The following is a 24,692-nucleotide window of genomic DNA, read 5'->3' as shown; positions in this document are numbered from 1 at the left end:
ATGCCAGCCAAAACCAACTACTAAGAAAGCTCTTGAGAGCATTTAAGGTTTCCTGCTAATTTTCCTGCTCCTTAATTAACAACAGCCACTCCATTTTAGCAATATAATTGTTCCCCCGTTTAATTTTATAGTGATGGTGGGTTTTAATTAATTTAGTTCATTTATTGAAAGCTCTTTAGACCTGCTCTTCAGGCAAAGCAAGCTTCCAGAACGACTTAACAGATCGGAAACAAACCAGGCATCGCCTGTCCGTCCACAAGTATACAAGTGTTTTCTTCCCCTCCGCAAGCAAGATTGGCGCTCGTAATACCAGTTTGCCATCTTGCACATTTTCAGGGTCATCCCTGGAGATGGCTTTGGAGCAGGGATGGTCAACTACGGCAAAAGCAACAGTGGACCAGCTCCCAGAATTCCTGAGCCAGCATGGCTTCACTGGAACATTTCGTTCCCTTTTTTCCATTCCCATTGTAGACGGGACAGAGACGTAAACCAAGCTAGCCATCAAGTCAGGATGCCTAACAAGGCCCTGCACTAAAGAATCTTCTACCAAAAGCATAAAATCTTATTTTGCTGTTACTACTACTATATAAGGCATGCGGTGGCTAAGTGGCTAAGACGCTGAGCTTGTCGATCGAAAGGTTGGCAGTTCAGCGGTTCGAATCCCTAGGGCCGTGTAACGGGGTGAGCTCCCGTGACTTGTCCCAGCTTCTGCCAACCTAGCAATTCGAAAGCATGTAAAAAATGCAAGTATTTATTATTTATTCATTCAATTTGTATGCCACCCCTCTCCGAAGACTCAGGGCGGCTGAGTAGAAAAATAGGGACCATTTTTGGTGGGAAGAGAACACTGTTCCATGTGCTTTTGGCGTTTAGTCATGCCAGCCACATGACATGGAGACATTACTACCCGTTGCAAACCGGTAGTAAAGGTAAGTAGAACCCACCCCTGGACTACACTTGTCAGCATGCTCTTTCCTTTTTTTTTTGAACAATTTTTTTTTATTTTTTTAAAACACATAAACATACAAAAATCTTTTCAGAACGAGCCATTGATCCAGTCATATGTAGGTACAATTACTAATTCCTCTTTAACAAAAGCTTTTCCCAAATCCCATGCTTTTTCCTTCTGACATTCTCCCTGAAGGTGGGAGTCTGGAATGGTTTATACTTAAGGTGACCAGATTTTAACATTGGTAAAGAGGGACATTGTGGGCGTGGCTTATTTTGTGGGTGTGGCTAGCTGGTCATGTGACCGGGTGGGCGTGGCTAGCTGGTCATGTGACCGGGTGGCCATGGCTATGTGTATAGGGTAAGGTGAACAGATTTTAACATTGGTAAGAGGGACACCATTGTGGGCGTGGCTTATTGTGTGGGCGTGGCTTGGAGGCCATGTGACCGGGTGGCCATGGCTATGTGTATAGGGACTACTCAGAGGGCTGGAAAGTCATTTCTGACAGGTCCTCACACTTTTGACTGGTCCTCACACTTATGACCATCCTCACATTTATGCCCATGCAGCATTCTTAACAACCACGTCACTCATTTCACAACTGCTTCTCTTCACCATGATGACAAAATAGGGCAAAAATGTAAAATGTGAGGACAGTCGTAAGTTCGAGGACTGGTCAAAAGTGCGAGGACCAGTCAAAAATAACTTTTTCAGCCCTCTGAGTAGTCCATATGCACAAAAGGACTAACCAGAGGGCTGAAAAAAGTCATTTCTGACAGGTCCTCACACTTTTGACTGGTCCTCACACTTATGACCATCCTCACATTTATGCCCGTGCAGCATTCTTAACAACCATGTCACTCATTTCACAACTGCTTCTCTTCACCATGATGACAAGATAGGGCAAAAATGTAAAATGTGAGGACAGTCGTAAGTTCGAGGACTGGTCAAAAGTGCGAGGACCAGTCAAAAATAACTTTTTCAGCCCTCTGAGTAGTCCATATGCATAAAAGGATACAGTAATTGAGAGGGATGAAGGAAGGGAAGGGAAATTAGAGTAGGAGTGATGGTTAAGAGAGGGAGGAAGAGAGGAGGAGAAGGAGAAAGGAAGAGGAAGTAGGGAGGAGAAGAAGAGGGGGGGAAGAGAAAGTAAGAAGGAAAGAAAAGAGAGGTGGTAGGTTTGAGGAGAAAGATTGCTGTACAATAAAAAAGATGAAAGGGAAGAAAGCCAACCCCAAACAAATATAAAGATATTAAGATAAAGAATGAATTGTTAAACTTTAAAGAATAAAAGAGAACAAATATGAATAAATAGCAATAATTAGAAACACACATACATACAATGTATTTTCTTTGAACAGAATATTTGGCTGGTTCACAAATTTAAACAGCGTTTAGTCATTTCAATTAAATTTACAATTTCTATATTTCCTTTTTGCCATATTTATTCCTCATCTATTTTTTTAAAAAAACAATATTACCCTTCATCCTCATCTCTAATCTTAATCAAATTCAATTTTTCCCTTCTATTCTATTTTATACCCCTTCCCATTGTCATCTATTTTTATATCCATCCTCACATTGGTTAATTATGTAATTATGTAATACAGTTGTTTAATACAAATTCAACATTTTAATATAAATCAATTAGTTATCTATCTTTTTTGTATATTAATCAATATGAACATGAATATTCCAATTATTTCCATGCAATCCAATTTCTTACAAATCAATTAATTATACTTACCAATAATAATAAACCAAATAATTTCCCCCATATATTCCTCCAAACCACAACTTAACCATTTCTGCTTTCAACATAGTATACAATTAATAATATCTCAATTATTACAATTCCCTAGTTAAAAAGAGCTTTTTTTTCTTTTGTGTTTTAAAATCTTGAACTCTCCTCTTTTGCCCTAAATAATTTTCCATTGTTTGCACTTACCTTTTTTGGTGAGGAAAAGGAAAATAAATCTGCTGCCTAATTTTCCAACGTTGCAAGCAAACCGCAAAGCCAACAGCCTGTTTTACTTTCACTTTCGTTTTGAGCTTGGTTTGCACAAAGAGAAAAAAAAACCTGCTGAGCAATTTAGCCAGAGCAGAACCCTGTGCAAATCAGCTGAGAGGGGGAAGCCGAGCTAATTAACATAGGGCGGCCCTTTGAAGCCCCGCGGCAAGAGTTTAAACAGGTTTTTTCCCTCCAGCCATCAGCGGGGATTCAGGAGGCAGCCGGGAACCAGGAGGCAGAATGAAAAATCGGGACTTTTTTAAAACGCCGCGGGACGCGGGACAAATTGCTCAAAAGCGGGACTGTCCCGCCAAAAGCGGGACGTCTGGTCACCTTAAATTTATACTTGAAGAAAACTAGCTGCTGCTGTAGGAGAGAAGTTCAACCTGGTTCTTGGAAGATTCTACACAGATAACATAATCTGCATTTTCCATTTTTTCTCACTAGGTGGCTATAGCAGGCCACTGTTTCCATTCAGAAAACTGATCGCAGCAGAACGGAGCGGATAGACCTTCCCCAAAGAGAGAGGGGGGGCATATTCAAAATAATTGAAATATAATGTTAAAAGTCACCTTCATTTAGATTTATCAGCTATGAACAGGCAAAGGAGACATGTGCGCAGCTGGAAAGGACAAGGTAGCTGTTTAACTTGACATCTGCAATAGAAATTGCAATGAAAAACTTGCAAAAATGAATGCACTTAACCCTACGTGGATATAAAATTACTTTTTCCAGTATCAGAAAGTCTGGTTTTTCAACTGCAATATTTTTTATAAAACAAATAATTTTCAGGAACATGTGTTAGTAATCATATAGAATCCACACCACCATAAATGTTCATCTTTCACCGTAAAAGCATGCTGCATGATGAGTCAAGGGTTCTACCCAATACAGTAGAGGTGAAGGGGCTGGTTTGAAGCCAGTTGCTAGAATCGGGAAATAACATAAATCTAGGCTGCTGAGCCTGCCAACGGAGAAGGGAAAGGGAGCAGCAGACATTTTACGAGGTCACGATGCACTAAAGTTTGAATTATTGGTGTGAAAACAGCCCAAAAGTTTAAAAAACACACACAAAAAATAGAACAATATTCGATCTTTAAGGTTAAGCTTGCCGGATAGAAGCCGAGGACAAAAAAGGAAAGACATGGCCTCTTTTGCTGCATATGTAGCTCGCCTTCCTTCTCTGGACATATACCTAACCATTCTCTTCTGGTTCCTGCAATGAACTTTTCAAATGGGACAGAATTCTTTATTTACTTACATACTATATTAGTACGCTGCCCATTCCCAAACTTTCTGAGCAACTAGCAATCCCAAGTAATTTTTTAAAACCCAAAATAAAAATAATCCCACTGAGAAAAACAAAAATCTCAACAGCATCATAGAGTAGAGTAGAGTAGAGTAGGGTAGGGTAGAATAGAATAGAGTAAGGTAGGGTAGGGTAGGGTAGGGTAGGGTAGGGTAGAATAGAGTAGAATAGAATAGAATAGAATAGAATAGAATAGAATAGAATAGAATAGAATAGAATAGGAGTAAGGTAGGGTAGGGTAGGGTAGGGTAGGGTAGGGTAGGATAGGATAGAATAGAATAGAATAGAATAGAATAGAATAGAATAGAATAGAATAGAATAGAATAGAATAGAATAGAATAGAATAGAATAGAATAGAATAGAATAGAATAGAGTAAAGTAGGGTAGGGTAGGGTAGAATAGAATAGAATTCTTTACTGGCCAGGTGTGATTGGACACACAAGGAATTTATCTTCGGTGCATAAGCTCTCAGTGTACATAAGGAGAATAAAATACATTCATCAAGAATAAAAAGATACAACACTTAGTGATAGTCAAGGTTACTAATAAGCTATCACATTGTACTAGGAAACAAATAAAAACAATAGAATTGAAAGATACAAGCAACATGGTTATAGTAATAAGTGAGAGGAGATAGATACTAGTAAGGAAGAGAAGAATAATAGTAATACAGTCTTAGTGAATAATTTGACAGTGTTGTGGGAATTAGTTGTTTAGCAGAGTGATGGCGTTCGGGAAAAAAACTGTTCTTGTGTCTAGTTGTTCTTGTGTGCAGTGCTCTATAGTGTCTTTTTAAGCATAGAAGTTGAAACAATTTATGTCCAGGATGCGAGGGGTCTGTAAATATTTTCACAGCCCTCTTTTTGACTTGTGCAGTATAGAGGTCCTCCATGGAAGGCAGGTTGGTAGTAATTGTTTTTTCTGCAGTTCTAATTATCCTCCGAAGTCTGTGTCTGTCTTGTTGGGTTGCAGAGCTTAACCAGACAGTTATGGAGGTGCAGATGACAGACTCAATAATTCCTCTGTGGAACTGAATCAGCAGCTCTTTAGGTAATTTGAGCTTTCTGAGTTTGGGCAGAAAGAACGTTCTTTGATGATGTTTTTGATGATAGGTGATGTTGGGTCTCATAAAGGATACTTAAAAAAAAAAAAAAACCAAAGTCATGCGACTGCCAATGTATCCCAACATTCAAAGCATGACTGCCCCTTGGCATGGATGGAACAGGTGTTCCCTGCTCACCTGAAACCCAGGAAGGAAGAGGTAGATGATGGATCTCGATAGGGAGACAGTTCCAAAGCTCAGGAGTCGCTTTTTAAAATGCCCATTTCCTAGGTCCCATCAGATGAGAAGAAAGTTGACCCTATTAGATCTGGTTAGATGAGTAGGTGAATATAAGAAGCCAGGTAACTGTAGCCTTAGAGTTACCACGAATGAGTTGAGTGGTCATGTACATTTTCTTAATAAATAAAATAAATAACTAGGTCTGAGACCATATAGGGCTTGAAAAAGGATCATCAGCTGTTTGATTGCGTGTGGGACAGAGGTGGGTTTCAGCAGGTTCTGACCAGTTCTGGAGAACCGGTAATGGAAATTTTGAGTAGTTCAGAGAACCGGTAGTAAAAATGCTGATTGGCCCCGTCCCCATCTAACTCTCTGCGTCCCAAGTCCCAATTGATCGGGAGGAAATGGGGATTTTGCACTAACCTTCCCCTGGATTGGGGAGGGAATGGAGATTTTACAGTATCCTTCCCCTGCCATGCCCACCAAGCCACACCCATCAAGCAATGCCACACCCATCAAGCCACGCCCACAGATCCGGTAGTAAAAAGTTTTGAAACCCATCACTGATGTGGGACCAATTGACTCAGAGCCCTCGTCCCAGCCTTCCCCAGACTCCAGGACTGGCCCACGTTCCTCCCCAACCTCTTCACTGTCCGAATCTGCTGCCAGCTCTGCTGGCGGGCCACAAAAAGAATTTCGGTCCCAGAGGTGGTTTACAAAGGTACCATGGTTGATAGTGTTGAAAGTTGCTTAGAAGTCGGCTTCAAAGAAACTTAAGAAATCAAAAATTCTCCAGGATTCTATTCCCCCAGATCTCGTCTCTCTAAAGCTAACCAAGAGGTTCACGACTCTTATGTTGAGCGTTGGCCTGAAAACCAGCTGCCACCGCTCCAGATGATCTGCTGCTTCTATGGTCCTCTGAAGTTGTGGCATCATCACCTTTTCCAAAAACAAGATTTAAGAAACTGGTCTAAAGTTGTCCAAAGGAGTCGGATCAAAGCAGTAGCTTCTTCAGCAGGGCTCCTTCAGAAGCGATAGACCCAAAATGTTTTGAATGCTCAGATCCAACTCCTTTCACATTACAAAAAGTCTTGACCAGCTACAAGGATCAGGGACTCAGCAGAGAAGTGGAAGAAATTATACTAGAGAGTCCTATTTGCCAGAACATGCAGGCTCAAATCAGTGGAACAACTTGCCTCCAGAAGTTGTGAATGCTCCAACACTGGAGGTTTTAAGATGATGTTGGATAACCATTTGTCTGAAGTAGAGGGTTTCCTGCCTAAGCAGGGGGTTGGACTAGAAGACCTCCAAGGCCCCTTCCAACTCTGTTATTCTATACTACCGTACTTTGGCAATGACCAGCTTCTACTGCAGTCCAACTGAGCTCTGATCTTGGGAGTTTTATCTGCCAAAAGCCATGAGAATCGTTCTCAGCAACTCTTCAGGTTGTAGTCTTTTCTTGATTCGCCTCAATTTAAGTTTCCACAAACCAAGCCACTTTCCCATACTTGGACTATTTTTAACAGATTAAAAAATAGTTTATCTAAACTTCCTTTGCTCCATATGCCCCCCACCCCCCTGACCATTGCACCCAAAATAAATAGAATAAGTAGAAAATTTTGGCCCCATTTAAGTGCCACCACCATTGCCCTCCCATGTTGTATCTGGTTTATGTCTTTGGTGCATGACCCCAATCAGTTTTTTTTTTAATTTGATATATATGCCGCCCTTCTCCGGAGACTCAGGGCGGTTTACAGTGCGTTAAGCAATAGCCTTCATCCTTTTGTATATTTTTATACAAAGTCAGCTTATTGCCCCCACAAACTGGGTCCTCAATTTATCTACCTTAGAAAGGATGGAAGGCTGAGTCAACCTTGAGCCTGGCGAGATTCGATCTTACTTTAATTGCAGGCAGCTGGTGTTAAATTACAGTGCTTAGTCTGTTGAGCTATCCAGGCTTATCCAAGCCAGTGATGGCTTATTCAACAAATAAATATTACATAACTTCACATTTTAGCCCAATATTGTTTATTCTGGCCGACAGCCGTTTCACATCATTTCAGAAGCTTCCCATTAGCTCTAATTCCGTTAATTGTGCTACCAGGCAGAATCGGGAACTGAAGCCTGGGCCTTCAAACTATTTGTGTTTTAGCTGATTACTTATTGAAGAATTTTTACCCTTGGGGTGGACTTCCTAGTTTTTCAAGGGGAAAGAATGGTTGTAGTCCTCAACTTCCAACCATTTATTTAGTGACCAAGGTTGTACAGCAGCACTGAAAAAAAGTGCTTATGACAATTTTCACACAACTGTTGTTGCATTCCCTGTGGTCACAGAATCAAAATTCAGACGTTTTTGGCATCTGACTCGTATTTATGACGGTTGCAGTGTCCCGGGGTCATGTGGTCTCTCCACCACCACCACCAGCCAATCATGCTGGCTGGGGAATTCCGGGAGCTGAAGTCCACCGGTCTTAAAGCTGCCAAGGTTGGACACCCCTACCCTAATAGAAAAACAATCAAAGCTCATATTGGGAATTGGCTTCCTGCTGGCAGTCACTCTAGTTAAAATTCACAAACTCAATTCTGTAGGACGAAAGTTATTATGATTCATTCAGTGTCGTTTCTGTGAATGGTCTGAAAATTACTGCAATCACAGAGGGAAAGATACACACCAAAGGCAAGGATGGAGGAAGTTCAGATGCTCTTATGATAATAAACAGCAATTTTATTTATGCATTTCAGCCATGAGGCTTACAATCAAAAATCTCTAAAGATACAGCATACTTAGCGGCACAAAAGGGCTTATTCCAGGTTTGAGAACTGGGTCGGAAGGTATTTTTCTGAATCTGTTCTCTTTTGAATTTGTAGAGGTTTAAAATAATCTCTTGCACACTGGTTTTGAAAGTCACACAAACATGTGCCTTCCTCTGATGTTACAAACTTATGCTCCTTATTAAGAGCAGCAGCAAAATCATCTGCTACAGTAAAGCAATTTTGAAATGCCACCATTCTGCATTAGATACATTGAGATTGTGTACCTAATACACCCCTGGAAGTATAAAAACCTAGCACAAACCAGGCACAATAATTCTAAATGAACCTATTCTTTATTGTTGACACTTGAGGCTTTTTTAAAGGGGCTTTTTAGAGAAACATTTGTGGCCATTAACTGACAGTGTCATTCTGCAATTTAATTTACAGATTGGCCAGGCTAAAGATAACAGAGGAACCGATACTGACTTATTTCCAATTCCAGTGTATCATACTAGATATAATTTTGTGGGCAGGCACTCATCTATTTGCTCAGTTCTCTTTCATGTACAAAAAGAGAAGTCATTTTGTACATGTTTTGAGCCGAGGACTTTGACACCTCTGCTGTCAAACTCCTCGGCTCAAACAATGTACAAAAAGACTTGTCAATAATTCAAGCTGCACGTTACAGGAAAATGTTTAAGTGAGGATGTCAAAGAATTGAGAAAAGGAAATAGGTGATTTCTCTAAGGCTAAATCAAAGTTGTAGGCAGGATAAAAGATTTAAGAAAAATATCAAGCTTAAACTTTAATACAGTAGAGAGGATCCAGTAAAAGCTTCCTTCAAATGGTATTTTTTTTAGAAGCCCTTGACACATGCCTACTGGGATTATTCTACTCTAGTACAGGTCTCCAATCAACTAAAAAAAAACTACTAAAATTCAGAAACCGCTAAAGTTAGTCCAACTAACTATGCAAAAAATGGGATGTTTTCCGTATCTTAAATATGCAAGGCTACATCCTTACTTCACAGGCAAAATTACACCCCTCTCTGTACTTTCCAATTTCTCCACCTCTGCTTTTCAGTTGCTCTAAAATCTGAATGTTAAGGGGGAAAATACAACAGGCAAGAAGACTTTTCAAAGGCTAGACCTCAAAAAGAGAAACAAGAGAAATCTGACGTCACTGGTCAGAAAATGCCTTCCTATCTTAAGTAGTTATAATTTTCTAGAGATTTCTCCAGTTTATATCCCAAAAAGGAAAAATAAAAAGAGTAAAATTAGGTTCCTAAAAAGGCCAGTGTTGCTTATAAGAAGACTGGGGCACCAGCATGACCTTAAATTAAAATATTTTTAAAATACCATATATTTAAAAGCTGTTCTATATTCAGGCCTTGATCTACACAACAGTCCATTGACTGTTAACGGAAATAAACCATTTGAACTTGGGTTTAGTGTCTGGAGCCCCAACTTCATCCACTTCTTGTAGAACCTTTGGGAATCCCTCATGGAGCTTTCACAGTTATGGCGTACCACATTTTTCCAATTTTCTTGAGAACAGACGAGAAGAACGATGGAAGGCAAGAGGGGATAAGCTTTGCAGAATGGAAAATTCTCACAGACAGGCAATTTCTGGGCAAAGCTAGGATTTCAAGACCCTGTCACGGGACTCCTACAAAAATTATTGAAAGGCATGTTTATTTACAAAAAAGGAATCCTCATTCGAGCATTAAAACCATTCACCAAAAGCAAACTGGGGGACTTGTGTCTTTCCCCCCCCCTCACATTTTCTCTACCAACTTAGCTCACTGTGATCCCTTTTTGCAATTGGATTCACTTCCACCTGCTGTATTACAGCCACCCAACAACAACTATGACCTATTTATACATGGCACTCTTTAGCATTCGGTTAAATAAGAATTATGCTAGAAGCCAACGCTTCGTTACATTCCCAAGTTGTTTGGTCTTTTTAATTAGGTGTCCCACATCTGGTTTTCACCGGCTCAGAAGCTAAGCAGGCTCAAGCTTCCTTCACACTTGGGATGGGACCTTAAGAAATGAGTGTGAAGTCCGCAGGCTAGATTTTAAAAGTCAAAACACGGACAAGACTCTAAGTCCTTAGAAGTCAAACTCAAAGCAGGCTTTACCTTAAATGGACGGTGAAGGCTGATGGATTCCAGCAAAGCTTGTCCACTGGCACATACCTCTCTCGTTCCACTGGAATTTAATGCTCTCCAGATGTTGAGCAGAGCTGCACATCAGGTTAATGGTTTGAACAGTTGCTAGATGCTATAAGTGGAGATGTGCACAGCCCATTACGGTACCAGTGTATTTAGAGCTTACGTTGATGGGCACCTGGCCTGTAGATCATCCTAGCCTGACCCACAAAACAAACTACCAACCACAATCATCATTCTCTACAGATGTTGGGGGGGGGCTGCATTTCAAGATATTCATTAACACAGCTGAGGCCCCCAATCCCATCTTCTGTCCAGCAAAGGCCAAGAGTTACAGTCCTTTTAACTATCGCAATGCCTACATAACCTTCCCTTGGGAGGAGATGGGTTTCTTGAAAACACGATTTTTTTTTTTTAAATTTGATTTATATGCCGCCCTTCTCCGGAGACTCAGGGCGGCTTACAATGCGTTAAGCAATAGCCTTCATACTTCTGTATATTTATACAAAGTCAGCTTATTGCCCCCACAAACTGGGTCCTCAATTTACCTACCTTAGAAAGGATGGAAGGCTGAGTCAACCTTGAGCCTTGGAGAGATTCGAACCAGCAGTAATTGCAGGCAGCTGTGTTAATAACAGGGTGCTTAGACCACTGTACTATCAAGGCTCTTACGATGGCAGTGCTGCTGCAGAAATATTACCCTAATGTTTCCCAATAAAAACTTGGGCTCCTCCTCTTCCTCCTGCACGGGTGAACCGTTCTGCAAGGGAATGTAAAGGCGGAAGGTTTGTCTTTTGGGCAGTCAAGGAATCCTCTCCTGGCTCCAAGTGCAAATCATCTACTAGTAGAGGTCCACATCTCCATGCACCACCAGTCATCAGTTAACAGGAATGATATGCAATCTTAAGAGCAGCCAGGGAGCTCAGCTTTCATTTCCTGCTTTTCTGGTTCTTTTCAAAGTTTTCTGAACGGTAACATGGGGGGAGGGAGAGGAAAAAACAGCAGGTTAAACAGATTAACAATAGGCATCCAGAAGTCCACGTAAATCTAGCCTGCCTATCTATTTCACATGCTAGGAATCACAACCCATTACTGAATTCTGATTCCCCTCCCAACACTATTAAAAACATCTTTATAGCAAGATTACCTTCTTACCTCAAAAATCTCATGAGGGGTTAGGGTTGTTATCTTGTCAAATGAACACATATATTCTGTTAACTCTTGCTGGTATAATCTGCCTACCTAACATCTAATCCAGGTACTTTAGCTGAACTGTTTAGTCAATTTTCTTTTGGACATCTCAATAAATGCATTTGTGATGTGACAGAGAAAACTTATTTCCACTAAAAAAATTTCAACATCCAGTTTGGACAATTCAGGACTGACTCATATAATGCACCACAACCCCAAAAACTGAAGGTAACCGATCCTGCAGAGATGGAAGGAGCATTGCAAAGCCAGATGTCAGGAAATCTCCAATAAGCAAGGCAAAAGACGGGAACATTTGAGGATGTAAGGCAATCCAGAGGATTACAGATGGAGGTGCATAGCAGAAATAAACCACAGGAAGCTCTTTCCACAATACGTGAAAAAAGAATCTGGGAAATATTTGCTATAGCTCATATACTATAGTGATCTGCCCATCACTCCTTTTTCTGTCACTTCACATTTTATGCTGCAAGTGATTTGAAAACAAGAGATTGTTCTAGTGTACATTTCACCAAATCAAATGCCGTATGCATGGATGGCGAATCATTGTTTCTCCTCACATGATCCTATAAACTAATTACCATATCATAGTGCAGGTACAGCAGTTATGAAGAAAGGAAACCATGAAATGCAGTTTTGCTTATGAAGAGGAGATTCTAATACCAGCAATTCCCAGTTCAGGGATCCTCATTTTATATAAGCTGCACCGCATTGGAAGGATGGCAAGGAAAATCAGCAAAAGTTTGATGAATATTCAGCTAACATGGAACAAACAGCAGCAATTAAAGGGAAATACATGGAAATGTTTACTAGCAGCCAATATATGGGCTGGAAAATTTCCCACTTTAAGCAGGTTTGAGAATTTCTAACTTGCGTGCTTGTTTTTCTGCCAATTAAAAAAATAATAATAATCAGGACTTTCTTGCTTTCTTCTCATCCAGTGGCTGGATGAGAAGGGAGAAGCAGCTAGAGAAACGAGACAGCCATCTTGTGTTATTCCATGTAGTTACCATGTGATAAGGGCCGAAATGCTCATGTGGAGGAAATGGCCAGATTGGGCATTCCCTTGACAGTGGTCCCTCAGTGGCCACCCTGTGGAAAGAAACCAGATTGAGGAACCATGCCCAATCTTAAGAAAAACACACACATGACATTAACAGGAGTTTCCTCATAAAGATAACACTGCTATTTCCTGTTGATATATTTCAGGAATGCCTATAGCAATTTTTAATGCCTTTTAAAAAACAAATTAGTCAAGGTTCCGTATAAGTCAAAGTTTATAGATTTCCCCCCTCCCAGATCAAATTTGAAATTAGAAAACTTTTGCCAACTTCTTCCTCCATTTTAGCACTCTAGAGCAGTGGTCCCCAACCCCCGGTCCGCGGACCGGTGCCGGGCCGTGAAGTACCTGGCACCGGGCCGCGCAGCGGCCGGGGGACAGGAACGCTTCAGCACAAAGGCTCCTGGGCCGTGCGCAATGGGCCTGCGCAAAGGCTCAGGCTCCTGGGCCGTGCGCAAAGGCTCCTGGGCTGTGCGCAATGGGCCTGCGCAAAGGCTCCTGGGCCGTGGCCCCACCCCTGCGCGCGCTCAGCGGGCCGCGGCCCCACCCCTGCGCGCGCTCAGCGGGCCGCGGCGATAAAAAGGTTGGGGACCACTGCTCTAGAGTATTATAAAACCGAGCCCAGAACTGGGAAAACTGTGTTTTTCCTAAAATTAGATCTTTAGTCTCTCTAATTTATCATTTGAGGTCTGAAACATTTTCCCCTCCAAGGCATGTTAGGCCATTAAACACACTTCAACAGAGGTCTATATTCCTATTTATTTAATAAATTTGTATGCTGCCCATCTCATTGACAAACGACTCTGCAATAAAGCAGATTTACTTGATAATTATCCTCCGTTAACTTAAAAACTACAGCACACAAGAGTTCGCCATGCTGCCTCGAACACTTCATGAACCTTTTGATCTATGCAATATATGATTAAAAGAGAATATAATGAAAACATATAACTCCCCAGTAGTGCTCCATATTCTAGGCTAGGTTAGTCTGGAGCAGGAGTGTCCAACCTTTTGGCTTGCCTGAGCCACACTCAGTGAAGAGGAATAGTCTTGGCCCACATATCAAATATATATAATACAGCATATATTTTTATGGTCTTGTGGGGCTGCATTACTAACTGCCCAGGACTGCACGCAGCCCTTGGGCCGCAGGTAAGACACGCCTGGTCTAGAATTTACTTGGCCTCAGAAGTCCTATTTTTCCATTGCACAGGTGCATATACAAAAAGAAAAAAAATAACTCCACCAAACTTAGTAATGTGACCACAGGGCAATTATACAAAGCTATCATTATCAGCGCCAGCCTAGCTGCTTGCCCCAGAGCTTATATAGGCTGAAAACCTTTAGCCTGAAGCTACAGAACTAGGTGTTAACAAAAACAAATCACAATCTAATTACAGGTCTGATTTACCAACTTTCCCCTGCTACATCTAAGGGCTTATCTCGTTATTCTGCTTCTTTAACCTTCAGTAAACAAGCAAGAGATGTTTTCACTAGAATGTTACTATTCAGCTCTGCAGCCTTTTTACGCAAGTTACTCAAAGGCTGATTTTGCGAGGAAGTTTAAGACTGTAAAGCAAGTGATTTATATGAGGCATTTGAAGCTATCAACATTTCAAGTAATGTTCCAGGGGGAAACATGATCCCTTCAGTACAGATTGGCCACATTTAACAACTGCTGCATTGATAAAATTATACCAAAAAACAACTGCCTCATTTAGTGACTGTTCAGTTTATATGACCGTGATAAAAGTAAAAATTAATCCTCATATTTTTGACTATCAAATTGTTTGGTCTTCTGAGCCTGTGAAACCAAAGGTTGTTAAGTAGTTGCAGTTTCACCTAGTGCCTTCACTTAATGATCAGTTGTCAGTCCAAATTGTAGTTGTTAAATGAGGACTACCTATGTAACACCATAAACGTGAGATGTGTTCTTCCTTGTCAACTCTTAATACGTTTGGCCGTAAATTTAATAGACCAGAACAGTAACCAGTAGGATTCATGAATAGGGATCCTACCCAATTTTCAACCTCAATACATATAATTAAACAGAAAACCTAATAGGGAAAATAATATATCAAGGGCTGCTGAAGAATTTAGTGTCATTCTAAAGTATTTTGGATCTGCCTAAGGAGACTCAGTCAATACTTTTAACACTTCAAATATCTTATTGCTTCCATTCTCTATTTTGAGGCATTTTTAGTCTTCCTTCAATCTTTTAGAACACCTAATATTTAAATCACTTTAACAGTAACCAACTTTGACCAGCATCTGATGATCCTCATTAACTAGAACACGGATCTGAAATGTAAGCTACAGGTAGTTCTCGATTTACAATTAACAGAAGTGAGTGAGCCCAATTTTATGACCATTTCTGCCATGGTTAAGCAAATCACTGCATTTGTTAAATGAATCCCACTTCCTCCATGACTTTGTCGGAGGCTGGTTGGGAAAGTTGCATGCTATGATCATATGACCTGGGCACAGCAAACACACGCTGGTTACCAAGCTCCTTAATCTTCATCATGTGACCATGAAGACAATGTACTGGTCAATAAATCGGAAGACTAGTCACATTTTTCAGTGCCATTTTAACTTTGGTCACTAAACAAATGGCTGCAAGTCCAGGACTATCTGTATACGTATAGTTATAACCAACGTATTTCCCCCCCCCAAAATCCTAGACTTAAAATGCTTGTCAAGTGACCAATACTTTTTACAGTTGGTCGGGGTTTAACACCTTCTCTGCAAGGACTGTTATTTTACCTTTTTTGAGGATCTAGATAGCCTCAATATCTAATATAGAAACAGCATATAACCCTGAAATAATTTATGCAAGTGCACAATCAATTCTATCATACCTTTAAGAAGCATGTCAGAGATCCACGTCCTTGTTTCCGCAGGGACATAATGAATCCTAGACTATTTTACACCATGGTGTTTTCTGGGGTTGGAAGCTAAGTACAGCCAGCTTGCTAAGAACTTTGATAGGAGATAATTTATTGTGGTACAATTGCTTTGAAACTCATCAAATTTTTGGCACTGAACACATTTTGACATGAAAAATATGTCCTGTTACTCATTTGATGTTCGACACACAACCGAGAACCTGTTGGTGTCAGCTGCCTTGTGACTCACTACATTATTCCTTTATGGAGAAAATGTTTGGTACTCATCATGCCTCCCGGAACCAATCAACGATAAGTACCGAGGTACCACAGTATTAGATTTATATGCTACCCAATTCCCAGCAACTCTAGGCAGCCTGGGAAAACTAGCTGTAAATTGCATTAGAAAAGCAGCAATAGAAAACCATTTCCATGCTACAGTTAGAGAAGTTTTTTTTATAAAAACATCAATGGAGTTTACTAATATGGCACCAAGATGTAAAACAGGGCTTGTCAGGGATGGACCCTAACCAAGTACTTTCAATAACCCCCTAGGACAGTGATGGCTAACCTTTTTGCCATCGCTTGCACGGAAGGGGTGGGGTGGGGGAGGTTTGCTCATGCGTGTGCCCACCCATAATTCTGTGCCCCGCCACACACATGCGTGACCCCCCTTCCCCCCCACTCCTGGCACGCCCATTTTTCTTTCTCACCTGACTCCAGATCCTTTCTATGCATCTGGGGAGGGCGAAAACAGCCTTCCCCACCCACTCGGAGGCCGGAAGTTGAGAAATGGGCCGTTTTGGGCCTCCAAGGGGGTGGGGAAGGCTGTTTTCACCCTCCCCAGATGCATAGAGAGGATCTGGAGCCAGGGAGAAAGAAAAACGGGCCTTCCCCCCCCCCCCCAGGCCTTCTGGTGGGCCCAAAAGGGCCGAAAATCAGCTGACAGAGCTGAGCTGGCGTGCCAGACAACATGACTCCGCGTGCCACCCATGGCACGCGTGCCATAGGTTCGCCATCACGGCCCTAGGAAATTCCATTAATTTTTAATCAAGTGCCAACTGTTAACGGACTTTAAAAACTCTGCAAGAATGTTAGATAACATTACAGATGTTAACTGTAAACCTCAAGGATTATCCATGTGAAGCTAAAGCAGCCGTTTTATCGACCAGTTCTACTTGATACAGAATTCTGTAGCTCTTACCTTATCATCCACATTCTGCAGTCACCAAGTTGCATGAACCCTTGGCTATGTATCCTGCTAGAGCAGCCAAGTATTTCCTTCCATGTGCCTGACAATGTAAGCTCCAGGATGTTTATTATCTTCATTCTCAACACCTTTTCATCAGGGCTTATTTGTGCCCAGTCTACTACCAGTGCTCCAATGCTTATGAATGGGCCACAGAGCACAAGATGAAGCCCGGTCAATTACCAGGCCAAGAATCAGAGGAACTTAACAAGTGAATTCATCATAGCAGAAGAGCAACATATATGGGCATTATTCAATACAACAAAACCACCATGCACTTTTTTATAAAATTTTATTTGTCAAAAAGAAAAAGGCAATAGCCAATTGAAAGCCTACTTAATCTTAAAAGATTCCAATTTCTTTGCGTTGTTAAATTTAGGTAAATGACTTATTGGTTTAACATTTATAAACAACCCCCCTTTTTTTCCCCTTTAACATTTACCATCTACTTGTGCTGAATCCTTCCAAGGAGAATGCTCCAGCGTACCTCTCCAGGTCCTTGCTTTGCTCCTTTTACAAAAAAAAAATATGAAAACTCCATCGTGCATCTTATGGATGGGCTCCAAACGTCAAAAATAGGAAAAAAAAATCTTTGGAATAGCCAATTGAGTTGAATAAAACTCCATACGAGTGCGGTTTGGTTGGGGCAGGAATCCACTCCTATGTTCCTGGTAATCTGATCCCGCTCCATGAATCCTTGAAATTGATCCTCCCTATCCTATCCACATTATGATTTGAATCCAATGATCCAGCTCCAAGGATTGGGATCCAGTGAGCCCTCTCCAATCCAAACCTTTATAACCAGCAAAACCAAAAAAGAGGAGGCAAAAAGTTAGATACCGTAATGAAAAATAGGATTCTGGGGAATGATCAGTTATGTCTGCCGCTGAATAATAAAAACAGGCATTGATAACTATCAGTTCCCCAAGACAAACTTTTGTATTGTGATGCTCAAATTTTAGCAGTGTTAATCATTTGGAAGAAACATTCTAATATTTACAAAGGATAACTGATAATTTCAACATTTCAATTACTATATGTGCATTACAGGTTTTGTGGTTGAAAAAAAAAATGTCATGAAGTTGCCAAATCCTGCTCCTAGAACTATCCAGGCCTAAACTAAAAGCTCATTATACTCAGTCTAGAAGTGACAAGATTAACTGAAGTTTATCAGAGTCAGTTTCTGATTTATCTTGCAGGGGAAGAGGGAAAGAAATCCCCAGTGTGCTCCCCCCACCACTGCTTCCATTTCATTACATTTAAGATGAAACAGCAAAATGCTCTATCAGTCACACAAGAGGACATGCAGATTTTAGCAGTATTGAGATTATACTTCCATGTCTGAAAAACCTGCATGTTACAAGGATAAAAACGGGCAACACCTGTAATCAACCGACACAGTACACCCCCACCACCCCACCCTGCATGGATCCAGCTAAGCCACAATTGTCATGAGGGTAGTCAGAAAACTTCAGCTGACTAGAAAATGAGTGGAACAATAGAGAACAGGCGTGCCTATTTCACTATTCTTTCTGTATAAGGTCAATACTGCCAATTTAATCTGTGACAATAGCACTTGGAGTCATACCATTGCCTCCATTTTTGATCTGATCCTCCTCAATCCTCCTTTTGACAATCCTAAAATGATTGACATGTGCTCCACAATCCTTTAATCCAAAGCATTCTTAATCCATCTCTTCAGATATGTCTACAGAAAGACACATGAAAAGGCAAGATAAAAATGTAAGCTCCCCCAAAAGAGACAATTTAAACCCCAACACCCCAAGCTTGTATAAACCATAGCTGAACAAAGACATTTTTAATACAGCAATATCACAGTTGGAAGAGAGAGTGGGCAGCAAACTAGCTAGAAAGAACCCTGACTAGGACATGTTAAAATACAATTTATGAAAGATGCAAGGGAATGTTGATGTTAAAGAACAAATACTCACTAGGGGTATCATACAAAACTGCAATTCAACACTTTAGCCAATTTTCAGTAAAACAGTTTCAGATCTGTTCTTTTTTTTCCCTAAAAGAATGGACTATTTATGGGCAAAAGAAAACTGCATACAACATGGAGAAATTCTACAAAAAGGAGCACTATTAAAGATCATTTATGTACGAGAACGTGATCTGCTGTGACGGGGAGAGTAGCGTGGAGATCCTCTGCTTCGTCTCGGGGAATAACTGCGACTTCTGCTGTTGCTTCGGCTACGGCTTCTGCTACGACTACGGCTGCGGGAACGAGATCTTCCGTAACTCGGACTTCTTGGGCCATCAACTTTAACACGGATGTAGGCAGTTTCTCCCTATCAAATAGACACAACTTTCGATTGAAAGGTCTAAGTTTTTAAGCAGTCTTTTGCAGGCATGCTGATAGACTGAAGGTTTTTTTTAACAAGAAAAGTTGCATTACTTCTCCATACATTACTTAAGCATGACACCCATCTAGCCCTTTCTACATTTTTAAATACTACAAGCAGAAAACTTACCTTCGATTTTACTGCATCCAAATGCAACCCTCTGAATCCAATTCTTGCTAAAATATTAAGTGGAAAAACCTACCTCGTGAGATCTAAACTTAGTGTTATCCAGTTTTCGCACTGCGTAGGTCATGTCTTCTTTCCGAACAAACTCCACGACACCAGTTCCATCTCGGAAAACATCAGCATAACATACATCACCTGCTTCACGCATGTGATCCTTTAAATCCTGCCAGCTTCCACTGGGAGGCAGTCCTAGACAAGAGACAGTTGTTAAGTTATTGCTAGTGAAATACAGGCATTCCTCAACTTAGTCCTTCCTGTGCACACTGAAAATTATTCATTTCACATGTTAATCATGGTTTAAAACCTATATATTCTTTCAAATTATAGGTAGTCTTTGACTTTTGACAGTTTCCTCAAGAAGTTTGAATAAATAGCCTGTAAAGAACATCCAAGTGCTGCAAAATGCCCTACCCCGTGGTCATGTGATCACGATCTGGTTGCTTGCAACCCGTTTGCACTCGATCCTCATTTATCTTCTTTGCGGCTGCCAAGAGAACTCCCTCTGGTCTCTGCCTGAAAAAGCTGTAAGCTGCTGCAGGATTTCATCAATCCAAGTAGACATGGAGCTGAAATCCTTTAGAACAAGCAGTTTTCTCAGGCAGCCTCCAGAGATGAGGAGGATTTCTAGGATTTCCTGAGTAGAGGGACACCTACACACTGCCTGTGCTGGATCTTCTAGGGTCTTCCCGGTTCTCCTGAAGCATCCCATGTTCCTTATCTGTAGCTTCATCCATGTAGTGTTCTACAAGATCGCTTACTGACAACCAGGAGTGTAGTTTGCAATTGTTGAGCAAAGCAGTCACACATTTCTTTTAACAACTGATTTGCTCAACTGAGATTCCTATGCCATTTGGGGCCATAAGTTGAGGACTACCTGTATGAGTTGTTTAAAAAGTGACAAGCTGACAATAGAAATTGTAATAAATGTTTTCTGGTTGGAAGACTAATATTGGAAGGACATTTGCTTTGTATCAATTACAAAATAGTCTCTAAAATTCACCTCTTGCTATATTTGAACAAGCATTCAATTATTCTTATGTCACTTTTTTTTAACTGAAGAACCATTCAGAAATTTGTATGTTTTTTAATTTGTAACTTTAATTTCTCCTTCCTACTGTTAGGTATTTTGACTCAAAAATAGCCTATGTAATAGAATTCTTAAGATTAATTTTGACTAAAAATTACATATTTTTTAAATCTTTTTCCTCTTCTTTTTTGCATTTAGTTAAAAAAACTAATAGGATTTTGGTAATGTATGCTACTTAAGAACTGCTTTGAAGAGTCTACAGAAACTATAACTAGTCAGAATGCAAATGAGCACTTGCTTACGCTTATGTTATTTTAAACTGTATACTGTATTTCTCAACTCAGTTTAAAGCATGTGGGTGCTTATCCTGAAAGCCAAAGGGATTTCGCATAAAATATTTTAACCATTTCCTTCAAAATCAACTTCTGTCTCCAAAATCCAGTAGTTAAAAGCATTCTTTTTTATCTTCCAACTAAAATGCAAAGACTGAAAGGCATGAAGTAAAAGAAAAGGGCTTTCTCATGGGCTACCCTTGAGTTGTAGATTTTTTTGGGCCAGAATGCTAGTTTAGCCTTCTTTTTTATTGTTCTTTATAGCAATCCATCTTGTCTAGACATGCAGTTAATTCACCAGTTAAAAATTACATGTTCTTCAATTATCTGCACATTCTTTCATACATTTTAATTCTATTATTGCTTTTTATTGTTAGTAGTTGTGAAGTGCATACATGTAACAGGAACATAAACTTTTGAAATCTCATTGTGATTATTTGCAGTACAAATAATCACAATGGCAAAGTATATAGTCGTTTAAGCAGTTTAAAGTATCTCGATTAAACCAGAAGATCTAGTATTTTGGGGGGAAATGAGGAACAATGTACAGATTTTCAAGATGCCAAATCATGAGCTAATTAGATACCCAGAAAACAACTGAAAGATAGCTTAAATAAATATACGCCATCCACAATTTAATTCAATTTTTAACTGGTCAAATCATTTTCAAAATGATCCTGGAGAAATTTGTTTTTGCCCAAGGGGAAAGCTTACCTGATACTATCACTCTGTATTCAGAACGTCTCGATGGGGGTCCATATCTGCCCCTTGGGGCCCCACCACCTCCACCGCCTCCTCCTCCTCTGCCAGTGCCCCGACCACTTCGAGGGAACTCCACCCGTAGACGGTACCCATCATAATCATATCCATCCCGTCCATACACTGCATCTTCTGCATCCCTGCAAGAAGAGAAAAAAAGAAAACCACACTGAGCTTCAATCCAGGATTCCTGAAAGACAACTGCATCACAGGCCCTCCAGGAACACCGAGAGCAGGAAGTTGGCCTTTGTCTTCAATCTACAAAAACAAGAGAAGACTTTGTCCCAACAGTATTACACGTACACATTTTTTTCTGTAAATAAGCAACAAAGGTTCTTCCACTCTTGACATTGCAGCACAACTGCACAAAGTAATGCATTACTTTTTTAGCATATGTATAAAAAGCAATGCTGTTTGTTTAAACTGGGAAGCAATAACAGTAACATACAAAACAATCTTATAGGTAGTTAGACATTTTAGATTCCAAGAGGGGAAAAAAATCTCAATGCATATATTTTGGGGAGCAAAGGTGAATTACAATATTACCTGCCCAGTAAGTGTGAATAGACGATTACTACTATATTCTCCATTTTCTCTTACTAGTTTTCATTTTTCCCTTCTGAATGTTCATTAATTGAAAAGAATGTATTTGTTTGTAAAAAATAGCCTACGTACTTCAAATGTCAATTTAGAATCTGGCTTTAATAGCAATGAATGCACAAATCTATGGGTAAATTCACTGCTAAATAATGGATTGGAACCCATAAAGATGCAGTTGGCACTTAAGTTATAGAAGCTGTGCCTCAGAATAAGCAGCAAGGCTGTATCAATTTAAAAACAGGAAGGCCCAACACTCAACTAAAACTTTTTATTTTATATCTATTCCAAATCTAGCAACATAGCTTTCACTCTTAACTACAAAATGAAGTATTTTAAAGTGGCCTAACTGCAAGCAACATTACAAGAACTATAAATTAAATTATGCCAGTTTTGAAATAAGCTTTTGGACTCCAAATAAACATTCCCAAAACTCGGTGGATTCCACTTCACCTTGCACAGGCCAGAGATCAACATTCTTGGATTTGATCCCTCTTTCTCAATTTCTGCAAGACGGATCCTGCAAAGTATATCCTGTTAAATGTCTAGGGAGATCCTCAGTCATCCCGGCCATAGCAGTTGTCCCAAAGGTGCTTTTCTCAAAAGGCAACTGGACTTTTGTTTTTCCTTGAAGACACGTTTTGCTTCTCATTCAAGCAGCTTTTTGAGAATGGAAGAAGTTCTTGGATGAGAAACAAAACATCTTAACATCTTCAAAAAAAAAAAAGTCCAGTTGTCTTTTGGAAAAAAAACCCCATGAATTTACCTGTTACTGTACAAATGCTGCAGAGGGAAAACCAATCTACAAAACACAAAAACTTCCAAATGGATTTTAACCCTCTACCTTTACAGCTTCATGGCCTCATAAAAGATCTTCCATAAATATTCTCCCCATTAAGAACCCTCCCATGATATGACCAAAAATCTGACCTTCCTCAGGATAACTGGGTGCGATTGGGGTGCAGAGACACCTAGGAAACAGCAGCAGGTGCCACGTGCATGAGAATGAAACAGAATGACATGGTTGGACTAGAAGACCTGGAGGTCTTCTAGTCCAACCCCCTGCTCAAGCAGGAAACCCTACACCACTTCGGGACAAATGGTTGTCCAATCTCTTCTTTAAAACTTCCAGTGTTGGAGCATTCACAACTTCTGCAGGCAGGTTGTTCCACTGATCAATTGTTCTAACTGTCAGGAAATTTCTCCTTAATTCTAGGTTGTTTTTCTCCTTCTTTTCATCCATTGTTTCTTGTCCTGCCTTTAAGTGCTTTGGAGAATAGGTTGATCCCCCTCTTCTTTGTGTCCCCCTCAAATACTGGAAGACTATCATGCTGCCCCCCCACCCCAGTCCTTCTTTTCACTTCACCACCCCGGGAGTTTGGCCAGCTCTTCCCAACTCGTCATTATGAATGCACAGGATTCATCACAGGGTAGGAACCGTTGAAAACCTTCCGATATCCCCAGGAGGACGACATACGGCCGCGCCTTTTATTCCAAAATGTTATTTTATTTTATTTTATTCCACAATATCCCAACCCGGCGCACATACACACACCAAAACGGGGCGGCTTTACCGCGATCGATTTCCCTCGTCCCGCCCTTCCCCCATCGCCTCGATCGTCCGACACGTGTTAAGGGGAGGATGATGGGAGCTGGAGTAACAGGCACGGAGTTTACGCCGGCCTGGACTAAGAGAAGCTGCACCCTCTTATCCCTTTCAGGGCGGCGATCTCCCTGAGGCGGTTTTTTTTCCCCCACACTTGCCGTCCCGTCCCGGCCACTGACCTGGGGTCTTCAAACTCGACGAAGGCGAAGGGCGGCCCCCCTCGGCGGTTCTTGAGATCGATGTCCCGAATGGCTCCGTATTTGTAAAAGACGTCCTCGATGTCCTTGGTGCGGATGTCCGGCGGCAGGTTGCCCACGTAGATGCGGCAGTCGTTGTTCCCGGCCGGGCCGCGGATCACGCCGCCACCAGACATGGCGAGGTCAGCAATGGCTGCGGTTGGGGTTGGTCGATGTGTGAGAGAAGAAGGCGGAGGACCAAGGGCGGGAAGCAGCCCGAGGAGGAGCGGAGGGGGAAGAAGAAAAGAGGAATTTAAAAAAAAATAAAACCGGCAACGATCCGATCCAACCGAAGGAAAAAAGGGAGCGAAAGGGGGAAAAAAAGCGGGCGAGGCCAACGGGCAACGACAGGAGCAGCGATGCCTCCTCCCGCTTCGGCTCTCTCGGCTGCCACAAAATGGCCGTTCACTCATGCGCTCTACTTGCCCTGCGCAAGGATCCTTCCGCGCCCTTGACGTCACACTCCCGAGGGGGGGAGCTGAGGCGAGTGCGGCCTTCCCGCCCTTCGTAAGGCGCATGCGCGGCTCTCCAGATTTTTTTTTTTGTTGTTGTTGTTGTTTCCCCCCCTCCCCCTCCGAAAGATTTCTTTCCAAAGTTATTATCGAACAGTTTATGGGGCGCCGTTCAATATTTGCCGACGTTAGATGCGGCGTTTTGTTTTTTTTTAAAGTCACCCTCTTGGGCTTTTAACTTGAAAGG

At 41.1% G+C, this 24,692-nt stretch overlaps 1 protein-coding gene and 1 long non-coding RNA gene across 3 annotated transcripts; both read right to left on the bottom strand.

Annotated features, from left to right (window-relative positions):
* Positions 1 to 8,255: 8,255 nt before the first annotated feature.
* On the bottom strand, positions 8,256 to 12,837 carry LOC139318083 (uncharacterized). The gene is made up of 2 exons (XR_011600489.1): positions 12,698 to 12,837; positions 8,256 to 11,442 (listed from the first exon to the last, which is right to left on the bottom strand). It is a non-coding gene; the product is annotated as an uncharacterized lncRNA (long non-coding RNA).
* A 4,322-nt stretch (positions 12,838 to 17,159) lies between these two features.
* On the bottom strand, positions 17,160 to 24,387 carry SRSF1 (serine and arginine rich splicing factor 1). Of its 2 annotated transcripts, XM_070932021.1 has the most exons (6): positions 23,937 to 24,387; positions 21,510 to 21,694; positions 19,453 to 19,625; positions 19,010 to 19,196; positions 18,473 to 18,592; positions 17,160 to 17,677 (listed from the first exon to the last, which is right to left on the bottom strand). In XM_070932021.1, exons 1-5 carry the CDS (start codon positions 24,128 to 24,130, stop codon positions 18,570 to 18,572), a joined length of 762 nt encoding a protein of 253 aa, XP_070788122.1. In that variant the 5' UTR covers positions 24,131 to 24,387; the 3' UTR covers positions 17,160 to 17,677; positions 18,473 to 18,569. The 2 variants fall into 2 exon arrangements, with proteins under 2 accessions (XP_070788122.1, XP_070788123.1); XM_070932022.1 differs by lacking the exon at positions 19,010 to 19,196.
* Positions 24,388 to 24,692: the final 305 nt, after the last annotated feature.

This window comes from Pituophis catenifer, unplaced genomic scaffold (genome assembly GCF_029215685.1).
Source record: "Pituophis catenifer annectens isolate HBS135680 unplaced genomic scaffold, rPitCat1.0.hap2 SCAF_1, whole genome shotgun sequence".
NCBI classification, from domain to species: domain Eukaryota; kingdom Metazoa; phylum Chordata; class Lepidosauria; order Squamata; family Colubridae; genus Pituophis; species Pituophis catenifer.
The sequence above is the reverse complement of the archived record's forward strand: the minus strand, read 5'-3'. Positions and strand labels throughout refer to the sequence as shown.

Bases quoted from the DNA above. Each gene is read 5' to 3' on its own strand.
- SRSF1 (XM_070932021.1), bottom strand. From the start codon at position 24,130: ATGTCTGGTGGCGGCGTGATCCGCGGCCCGGCCGGGAACAACGACTGC. The intron at 21,695-23,936 runs GTCAGTGGCCGG...CTCTTCTTGCAG, and splicing joins GTCGAGTTTGAAGACCCCAG to GGATGCAGAAGATGCAGTGT. The intron at 18,593-19,009 runs GTACATAAATGA...GTCTTTCTGTAG, and splicing joins TCACAGCAGATCACGTTCTC to ACATATCTGAAGAGATGGAT.